Source organism: Balearica regulorum, chromosome 12 (genome assembly GCF_011004875.1).
Source record: "Balearica regulorum gibbericeps isolate bBalReg1 chromosome 12, bBalReg1.pri, whole genome shotgun sequence".
In the NCBI taxonomy this organism is placed as follows: domain Eukaryota; kingdom Metazoa; phylum Chordata; class Aves; order Gruiformes; family Gruidae; genus Balearica; species Balearica regulorum.
The window spans coordinates 3,842,196-3,853,315 of record NC_046195.1 but is presented as its reverse complement, the minus strand read 5'-3'; the positions used below and the strand labels follow the sequence as shown (position 1 = coordinate 3,853,315).

General features: G+C 37.7%; 1 protein-coding gene across 7 annotated transcripts in view; it reads right to left on the bottom strand.

The window, feature by feature from the left end:
• Positions 1 to 3,497: 3,497 nt before the first annotated feature.
• NRG4 (neuregulin 4) overlaps positions 3,498 to 11,120 on the bottom strand; it is a 48,154-nt gene continuing 40,531 nt past the window's right edge. For all 7 annotated transcript variants that reach the window (XM_075764420.1, XM_075764415.1, XM_075764419.1 and 4 more), the window contains 3 exons: positions 9,028 to 9,177; positions 4,299 to 4,378; positions 3,498 to 4,203 (listed from right to left, as the gene is read on the bottom strand). In XM_075764420.1, coding sequence (XP_075620535.1) covers positions 4,187 to 4,203; positions 4,299 to 4,378; positions 9,028 to 9,177 — 247 coding nt within the window. In that variant the 3' untranslated portion in view covers positions 3,498 to 4,186. The remainder of the gene's footprint in view (positions 4,204 to 4,298; positions 4,379 to 9,027; positions 9,178 to 11,120) is intronic.

The following is an 11,120-nucleotide window of genomic DNA, read 5'->3' as shown; positions in this document are numbered from 1 at the left end:
GTTACATACAATAATGAAAAAGCTTTGGGGTTTTTTTAAACATCTTTAGGCACACGTATGTTTGGGGTTTTTTGTTTGCTCATTCCCGCCCCCCCGCAAAGTACAGGAAATACTGCAGTACTTCCTTGAAAGAAGTACATTTTTCAGTAAACCACAAAGAGCAAATAATTTATGTCTGGATTCTTTTGATTATTCTGTGTAACGTGAGATATAGAAGTATTCCCTCTCTTCATTGAAGTATATAGATGTCGACAAAAAACATTGTATCTGAGAGAGGTACAGTGACTATATCCATCCTGGTCATCTAAATAACATTGCCAGAGAATCATAACGCAATTTAGGTCTAGCGTTTTTTCCCCAAACGTATACAGATAAGTCTTTGTTAATATCCCTGGTCATAGTACAAGTGAAAACTCTTATCCAAACTAATCCACAGTCTTTTCAGTTGTTACTGGAAATAGCTTGATGTCCTTTAAATCTGAAAGGATGCTAAATACTAAAGGAACTTAATTAAGGGGTTTGGTTTGGTTTTTACTGTAGAAGAGTTGGGTGTCCCATGTTAAACCCATAAGCACCTTTGGCTAAAGCTCTCCCTCTCCCTGGGCAGTCCTTTCTACGTACGTATCTCCTGATGCAGAACTTGCTGAACGTGTGATGGGAATTTTAGCCTTTTTTTAGGTAAGCTCACTGCTTTGCCTTTCTGCCTCGACTCTGGTCAGCTCGGTAGCTCCCACTCAGAACACTCACAACGGAAAGCAATGGCACAGACACCATTTCTGTTGTGATAAGTTCTCTTCCCCCATTTCTTCTCTGCTTTCCATTTTCAAATAACTGAGTCAGACTGTCTATCAGAACCCCTCTACTGGTCTTTAAAAACACAGGGCCGGGGGGAGATTTATTTATTTTATTTTTTTTTTTTTTTTTTTAGTGCAGTAAGTTGTGAAGGGGTCACACAACATTGAGGATACCTTTAAAATGGGAAGTGCTACCAAATGGACTTTCCAGTTGGTCTTCCCACTTAATATTTAACAATATAAATCACAATATGCAGCACAGAGAAATCCTCTTGTTTTCTTTCAACAGCCATTTCTCCTCCTTTCATTGTACCTTGCCCCAGTGTTTGTTTGGGCTACTAATGAAAAAAATGATATACTGAGTAACATGTAAGCAACCTCTTACTTAGGTCTATAAAGAGATTTCCTGCTAGTGGCTGGTGTATCATTCTGCAAGTGATGAAAAGGTTTTTGCAACACATTACGAAGAGACCTCTACTACAAGATTCTGGAAGGAAAACATGATCCTCAGGTATAAAAGGATTTTTGCCATAACACTATAATAAATTGTGGTGTAGTCATATTAGTGGAGGTTCCTAGGAAATTAGTCTTTTCTCCTTTTCTTCCCTCCATAACCTTTGAGCTGGTGGAGGGGTAATTTTAAAGACACGAGATCTTATCTTTCATGAAAACAGGAGTCAAGCAGAGAAGAGGGACCTCATTACTTGTCCCTGCGTATACACATAATGCCTTTTTAGACTCCAGTGACTCCAATCACAAGATCTGATCCATTGGAACCGGTGTTTCCTTAGCTTTATTGCTCACAGGACTACTTGCTTAATTTTGTAAGCAAGCATTGCTAGAGAGTGTTGTGCTCTTTTATTAAATGATATGTAATGTCAGCTACCCTGCACTTTCTGTGGCATTTGACCACCTTAAAATGAATTTGTAGCCAGATCTCATTTTCACCTCGACGTCACGTTCACAAAGCCTGTGAATTAAAATAATTAATTTTAGAAGCTGAAATGTTCTCAAATGCAGTGGGTATGAAACAGTTTGAATCGCCAATTGGATTTTCTTCAAAGATACCACTGTTTCATAAATCAACTTGTTTGCATTTAAACGTGGTTTTGGTTTATGCATCCTCACTTTTTGTACAAATTGTTTCCCAAATAATGCAAACAAGAGTGGTAACCATGAATAACTATTCCATATCTCTCTAGAAAGCTGAGACGGTTCTAAGAGTTTATAGAGTACAACTTGAGTCCATTTATTTCTTACATCTTCTGTTAATAATTCCATCCTGAATTTCCACGTAAGATGACCACAAGCCTTTTCCTTCTTCAATGAAAACAGTGTACCAAACTTTAACGTTATTAGGTCTGAATGTCTCACGATCAATAATATATGGAAGTGACCTAACAGCAGTCGTCTCTGACTAGCTTTGACTGAGGCTGTACAGAGTACTTGAGGTAATACTGATTCTAATGTAGCTGTCAGTACTGCTACAAATCTCCTAAACTCTGTATTGAACAGTGGCATGTCCTTATGTGATAAAAAATCACTTTTATCTTTCCTAGCCTTTAAAACAACATTATCAGCTTCCTTCAGAGTATCTGCTAAAGGTTTGAAGTCCAGAAAATAACCTATGAGATCAGTTAATTTGGGGAGAAAGTGATCTTTTAGTGCTTTATATAACTTAATCAGGGGTTTCTCTGGATCAAGTCCTCTGCTTGATTTGGTGCCCTCAGATTCTCCCTTCAGATGCTGAGCTTTAACTGGGACTCTAATTTCTCTGACTGGAGTCCTCAGAAGGTAATGTGTTTTTCTGTTTTCTTTCCTAGTAGCAATTACACTATGGTTTTCTCTTTGACTTCTTACCTTACACACTGTAACTGCGTGTCTTTTCTTCTCTGTCTTGCTGTACTTTTGTCTACATTGATAGAAAGTACACACTGTTTTTTCTGATGCTAAAACATGTAGCAGACACCCTAGGAATAGAAGCTTATTCAACATTTTCATTGTACCTGTATTTTTACACACCTCCAGATGTTTTATTTCAGAGAGAAGAAATCTGCATTCTGCACTTTCTCCCTTTTCAATTCCTGAAGTTTTCTCAATTAACCTTCTCTTCAATACAACCTTATAAATCCCACAGAATGAGCTGCTAGGTAATGTGCCATTATGGAAACATATCTGATTTTTGCTGGTTTCCAGTGCTAGAAATGAGTGGAAAAGAAAATTGTTCAGTTCCCATTTTCTATGCTTCTGACTAACCAGACAGTCTCTTTGTGTTGTCAAGGCCGAGAGACAGATGGACCATGTCATTTGGCCCCTCTTTGTCCGAGTAAGAGAATCCTGTGAGGAACCGGATAGTGATATATAGTATACTGGCGTGATCAACAAATGGTTATGTGAATAAAACAAATAAATCTTTAGAGAGGGCAGCACTTGTTCAGCCAAGACACCCAGCTGGATAATATTTTGCGTCAGGAGTGGACCTGATGAATAAAATTCCTGACTTCTAGTATCTGAAATACCAACTGGAAAATCTAAGTTAAGGTTTAAATCTCCCTCAGTAGCAAGATTTTCAGAAGAAAGCCAGACAAAAATAAGAACTTCAAGGAAGGTGTCTTGCTTAATGTTAGGGATGTATACCAAACAAAGGGTAAATACTCTGCCTAGTAAACTTCTTTTAACCATTACCTATCTCTTTTCTTAATCTTTTCTTTTAACTTGAATTAAAATCTTGTGCCAGGAAGCTGGCCAATACACTAGCAGTGGTACCTCATCCTTGTGTTGTCTTACCATTAAAAAAAAATAAAATAAAAAAAAATCAGTGTCGGCTGGAGAAAGGTACTTTTTTCCCCCTACATATACCAAGTATATCTGAAACAAGCCAAATTCTGGACATGTATCACAGGTATAAATTTTGAAACTATTGAATCAAGACAGTCCTCAACTCCTCTGGGGCAATCCTGTGAAAAAGGACAATCCTATCAAAAACTCATAGTATTACTTCATACTAAAACCCCTATGATTATCTCATATTCTCTGTGCAGTGAAAAGAAAGATTATTTCATATTTCCCATGCAGTAAAAACCAAAATTAATCTCATGCTTCTACTTGTGCATTATTGAAAACAGTAACTTGTCATGAAAATCTCAGAATTCAAACATGAGTTATAGTGATTTCTGTATAATTCGATACACCTTTAAAAATACACAGAAACTCTAATAAGCGCAACTGTTTCTCTTTATGTCTTAGTTGCAGTCTTCTCCCACACCTAAGCAAGCCTCCTATTTCAGGCTACTTTCTTCTCTCATCTTGCTTACCACATCATCCTCTACAACTACTGTATTCTTAGGGTTGCTCTGCATGTTGTTTTCCCACCATTCTTCCACTCTGATGCTTTACTCTGTTACTATTTCTGCAAAATAAACAAAACACATGCATTTAATTAAAGAAAACTTCCTGCTCTGCCTTCCTTATGGAGTCAAATCATTTAACTTTAAATGTACTCACTGTTGCAGCCATTGCTGCTTGTAGTCTCAACCAGGTTGGCACCACACTCTGAAGAACTTGTCCTTGGAATGGAGGCTTTCCTGACCATAAGAAACAAAGAAGAGACAACAGGGAGGTAAAAAAAAAAAAACCCAACAAGCACCAGAGTGAAAAAAGTTGTAAGTGAAGAAAGTTGTCAGAGAAGACACAAATTGATTGAATGATGCTTCCACTGAAAAATGTGACATGGATCTTCTGCAATTACTTTCTAAATACTCCTCAGCGTTTTTGAGAAGCACGTATTTGAGGGAGAAGAACAGAGATCAGAGGCAGGAACAGCACTCAGAACTACGTGGCTTCTCTCCTGAAGTTAATGTTCCTGTTTGTCTGATTTCTCAGGTCTTTATTTAAGCAATTAGTAGATACCACAAAATTATTTATCATTAACTCTCCCAGCATTTGGAAGTGAAATATCAATAATGTGATATTTTCCACATTTTTTTTGAGGAGAAACAGATCTTTTAAATACAGCTGATCTCTTGCTGTCTCCTTTCCTTTCTTTTAGTAGTAATTAGCCATCTGCTCTCTTGACAAGAGTCACGAGCTATTCTCCTTTCTGTCCAGTTTGTGTCCTGTGGTGATATAACTCCTCCACAAAGTCTGTTGTCTTGGACAGCTTCAATGGCTTTATTCCTAGACCCTGTTGTTTTGGCTGCCTGAGTTCCTGTTCATCAATATACGCTTATCGTACAGGTAATTTAGCATTTCAGCATGGACTTACAATAAAGTATAGAAATGACCTGCAGATTTATTTTAGCTTTCCCTAGGGTTTTCTCTGTTCCTCTAGGCTGTGTATGTGGCATTCAGGCCTCTATATTGTTTCTAAATAAAAGCTGGCTTATTGTGGAATCTATACTAATCAGCTACCTTTCTTAGTACGCTTCAGGAGAAGGAAGGCCAGATGGACCTGTACTCACAGGTGAATTGCTTGTAGCAAAATATGTCATTTGTTACCTCAGTAACAACGGAATAGCAAGGATTTTTGCATACCTTCCTTTTTTCCCCAGGTCAAAACAATAGGCTTTATCAGCACCATTGTTTGTTTTGAGATAGAGCGTGGCTAGATCTGGATTTGCTCTACCTCCGTACGCTCCGCTCTGCTAACAGGTTATGTAGCTCCTGGGCCTAAAGCTGCACAGAAGCCTGCTCCAATCCAAGACATTTTTTCAGTGTTAAACAGCAAATCACTCTCATAAAACCAGTTCTGATTTTTTATATATATGTAGATAAGTTTACATTCACAATGTAAATATTTTACTAGCTTTGCTAAAATACAGTTGTTGGCATGATGCCAAATCTAGTGAATCCCAATAAACAGCAATAGTTTTATGTGCTGAGCTTTTACAGGAATGTAGCAAATGGAACTGAGCATGCTCCTTAAAGAGTGGGATTCCCTCTTTGACAGAGAAGCAACATTTATTGCCTATGAAACAGAACGTTCCAGGAGAAAACTTGATAAAATAACACAGGAAGCTAATGTACTGAACTGTTTTTCACATTAATTTTGGGCGTGGACAGTACTGTTCTTATGAATTCCTACAACATGATATAAATTTTTTTTACAAGACTCTTCTTTGTGGAGACATAAAAGCAGTCTTTTTTTTTTAACAACATTCCTCAGAATTTTTTCAGAAAGTAAATGAAAGCTACTTCCTTTACTACCTATATAATTACATTCTATCAGCCTGAGACTTGCGAAGAGAACTCTACAGTAGCCTTTCCTTCAGCAGGTTCGAGAAACAGTGGGAGGTTTAACCTTAGACTACTGTTTATCTTTTCCAGTTCTAAGCTGCTTTTTTTTTTCCTCAGTAGTCCTTGACCATTTCTCCCTGTTTTCTCCCTCCATTCTCTGCTGTTCCTTTCACTCAGACCTTCAGTTCCTTTCCTCTATCTTTATTTTGTTCTACTTTCCATCATTCTCACCCTCTAGCTATTTCAACTACTGTCTGTTTCTTCCTTATCTTTGATTCTCTCTCCTCCCTCTCCTTGTAGGTTTGCTTTCCCAAACCATAACATCTTGATGAATCCTAGTACATAATCAAATACAGCATGAAATCAGCTTAACAGCAGATTGTTGGTAGATTGGAAAAAAAAAAATCCTCGGCTGATAAAAATGTGATGAGTCAGCTAAATATCAAAGGAGAATTATTTCCCACTGTTCAACCAGAGCTTTTCCTACCCAGCCCTCTTACGGGTTACTTTCCCCATTACTTATGATTTGGTTTTATAAGCAGAGCAATGAAATGCTTTCTCTCCACCCTTGTATGCTGAATGGATTTGTTGGTAGGGAGCATTAAATGCATTTGCACAGGCCGGGTCCTGAAATCTGCCCCAAGCAGCCTGAGAGGATGACAGGGACAAGAAAATAGAGCACAGATTTCCTAAATTTTAAAAAATTTGATGTATACTTTTACAGATTCAGTTTCTGTATCCTAAATTGCAATTGATAGCTGCTCTTCTGCATCCCTCCAGATTGCATCACTGTTTATGCTAAACCTGCACTACGAATCCTCTGCTGAAAGGGCCACAGAAATGCTTCCTAACACATGATATAGGGGAAAAAACTCCCGGCTTTCTGATTCTGGATCAAACGTATTTGTTAATAAAGTGTAATACTGGAAACTTGATAGGACAATCTTTCTCTTAACATTTTAAATTTAACACATCCTGTCAGAGGACAAGCCAAGGATGACGCAAACTCTCAGCTAACCCTTACAAGCTGCAGTTCCACCCTCTTCCAGAGTGTTATGATACAGTTGGTAGATCAAATTTTGGTGGGTGGAGGGGAAACCAGTATTAATGACAGCTGTTAGTGATAATCATGTTTTGTTTAGACAGCTGAAAAGGGGAATAGATCAAGTATCCACTTGAGCCTCCTCATATGTTGGTCGCTTCAGTCAAGAGAGAAGGACTTTTAGACATGGTGTTTCTTTTATAGATGAGTTCTCTAGCAGAAGATGATTGTGCTCCATGAGTCTCTGAAGTGTAAAGGTAAGACAATTTTTAGCCAGTTATGTTCTGTTCTTTATACTGAAGTTGTTGATCATGATTTTATGAGATTTCCCAAGCTAGTCTGGTGTGTTAGATAGGTTCAAGGGCAACTCTGTTAAGACTGAGTTGCTGCCCCTGTTATTTTTCTAATAAAGAGGCCCTACTACTTGTTCTGCCAGTTAAGTAAAGCTTGAATAAATTGATTTCCTATAAAGAAATAGAGTGGTTGAGGTTCATCTTCCAACGGTGTAAAAAACCAAAACAAAACCCAACAACTTGTGCAGATCTATAATTGCTGTTATTCTGAGCTGCTGTACTTTGCAATGTAAGACTCTCTGACCATAAAACTCAGTAGATTGCATCTCCAGTCTTCCCCTAATTTTACTGTATGCAAGAGGAAAGGGATCCTCTGATTACTCTGAATTCTCTGCTTTCTGAAGACTTTTTCCCTCTTCTCAGAGACAAGCTTTGCTTCTGAAGAAATACTCTCCGTACCTCTATGAGACTTGAATTTTTTCTTTAGCTGTATTCTATTCTAATAACTTTATAGTAATCTGCAAATGTTCTCTAGCTAACAACTGCTGTGGCGTTCCACTGTTAAGTCAGGATTAATTTAACTAAAATGACTAAGGTTGGGGGGTATCCTCTACAACAAGTTGTTTTGGTTTTTTTTTTTTATACAAATGCTCTTTATCTCTTCCAAATATATTCAGCTATGGGAAAAACTGGCATTCAATGGGTTTCCATGACAGCAGCTGAGGTAAAACTAGACCAGCTATTCCAAAGGTCGCTCACTGAAAGGCACAGATCAGAGAGCTTGATTTGGCAATGTGATTATGGGAGAGCAAAGAACAGAATTGCAAGAACCTTAGGTTATCATAGCCAAGGAGAAATGCAGCATAGGAGTAACAGGAAGAGGCTGCAAGTCTGTGAAGGCTAAGAATTACAGGGGCTTCCAAGTTGCCTCATAAAGGCATAAATACCTATTAACAGTATATGACAAAATGAGCTCTTACAAAAAGCGCTGTACCCTAAAAAGGGAGGGTTGCCTTGCGTACATAAATGCAGAGAGTAAGTGAAGACAGTAAGTTTGTTTGGGTTTGGTGTAAGTGTACTGATACACTGTACTGATACATGTACAGCATCAAATAGTTGAGTTAATCCCACTAACTGCTTATATGTTTTCATTCCTAATAATTCCTAATACGCCTAAATTCTTGAATTTGATTCTTTCCTTAGTTTTCCTCTTTAAACCAGGAGCTGCACAGGAACTGGGAACTAATGGCATCAGTTGGGTTGGCTGCCAGTTAATGCAGTGGAACAGTTTGTGATCCCTAAGCACTTTAGTAATTTGCTGCTGCTTCTCAACCTTTGGACAACATAAGGGTTGATTAATGTTTTAAAATGCTAGCACTAACTTCAGGGAGACTGTAAAATCTCTCAGAAATGGGTGTACTACATGTATTTTTTTACAAAGCAACTATAAGTAACAGCTTAGAAAAGACATCGAGAAAACTACAAGCTAGGAAGTAAAATATTAGGAGCAACAAGCTGAGACTTCCACATTAATTATGCTGAAAAACCATACAAACCTTATGGATAATTCATTACATACTTTTAAATTCAAATAATTAGTACATGATTACCAGAAGAAATTTCTACTTGATTAAATAGCTTCAACACTCTGAAGCACTTTTACCTGCAAAGGAAGTAGAATGCTCCAATTACGAGAACTCCTAGAAGAAGCAGCGAAGCCAAGAAAGCTGCAAACAGGTCACCTTTGGTTTGGGACTTGATGCTGGGCAGCAAAACTTCCTCACAACGGGCTCCTGTGTAATTCTCAATACACCTGGGAAACCAAGTTTTATTTGGATAAGATGATAACTTTTCATCTAATATGAAAAGCACAAAGGCTTCTTTTGGTCTTAAGTGGGGAGAGAACTTGTTATGGCGTAATTCAAGGTTTGTATTTGTTTCGCAGCAACTCCTCTTTCGGCATTTCCACTCACCTCCTATTTCTGGAACAAAGGCAATTGGGCACGTTGGGCGTCAGGTTTATATTCTGATCCATGCTGCTTTTATATATTAAACCGTATCTTTCTTAATACATTCATTGGATTAGTAATATACTTCACAATGGTGTACTTCGCAGTTAAATCTGTGTCCTCCACTGGCAGATTTAATTAATTAAATCCACCTCTTTAGTGTTAACTGTGGCATCCCACTGGTTCTCACACAGTAGTCATGCTTTCTTTTACCCCTTTCATGTAACTTTCTAGCTTGCTTTCTTGAAGAGCTAGTACCGTCAGCTAAACAGATCACGGAAATGGGAATTCATTGAGACACAGTTTACCCTAAATAGCAAAAGTTAGTTTACGCAGTGTAATAATTCATGCCAGAATGTGTTACTTGCTTGGTGAATGACCCTCTCTTGGAGACACCTAGCTAAAAGTCATCTCTATGATGCTTATTTTATGTATTGAGCTTCTGAAAACTTCTTCTGAAGACAGGATTAAAATGAATATGGTATTTTACCATGGTAAAATGGTATGATATTTAATTAATATAAATATAATGGATGGCTTACTAATTCATATTGAGTCAAAAATAGATAGGTTGAAGCTAAACTAATCTTCATTTGTCTTATATTTTGCACTACGTTTTCTTAAGGAATCTATTGCATTACAGAAAATGGAAAGCACTTCGTTCAATAACTACATTCTGCATGTATCTTTTATGTATGTAAATTTGCTTCTCTCTATTTGTATTACTAAAGATCTTGCTCCTTCTTGCTATTTCTGGCACTGAAGTCATAATAATCTGTGACATAAGCAATTTCAGGCTCCAGCTGAGAAAAATGGGCTGAACTCTGTAGCATACTTGAAGTTCTCAACTGCCATTGCCAGCTGCAAGGTATGATTTCAGATGAGGGATAAGAAGGTGGAGTGGGGAGGAACTGCCAAAAAAGACAGGCATCTAGCATATCTAAATAAGACAAACGGATCACTGTGAGTATACCACCAGGCATGCTTGATGTGACTCCCAGCACTGCTTTCTGGAGATTATGGACCACTATTTCAATAATGCTGGTCTAAGCTATTGCACAAAGAATTACTACCATTTCTTTTAATTCTTTGTCTTTGGAAATAAAATGGAAGATTTAGACACTAGGAGAAAGATTTAACTATCAGCATATACTAAAGCTGTGCAACTGATCAAACAGCCACCGTTTACTAAGGACAACTTTTCAAAGTTACTATGCTTGACTTCTGGGAGAAGGAAGGGTAGGCAGACTGCTCTGATTGCTTGAGATAATGCTCCAGATATTTACTGTAAGTATAGTGGCATTTCAGTAGCCTATTTCTGAAATACTGTAGAATACTTTAAGAATAGAAGTGTAGTTTGAGTGGGGCATTGTTCTCTAGCAAGTGAGAGAGAAATGCTTTGGAGAGCTGAATAGAATAACAGGGATAGAAAATGGAATATAAAATTTGTGGAAGTATTCTTGAATACCAATGAAATCTGGAGAATAATGCAAGGCTAAAATGATACAGGAAGGAAGACGAAATAAATAGGTTTTGGCATCAAATTAAGGCTCATGGAAAAGTTCTAGAGAATGAGTGTAAAGGGAATAAGTCAGTAGCCTAAAGAGAAAAATAAAGCAGGAGGAAGAAAAAACAGTCCTAGCTGAAGAGAGTTGCATATAGGATGAGGTAAAAGGCTAGGGTTAGGGAATTTTGTGATACAGTAGGGTTGGCATGAAGAGTGCATGGAAGGCATATTCATGTTCTG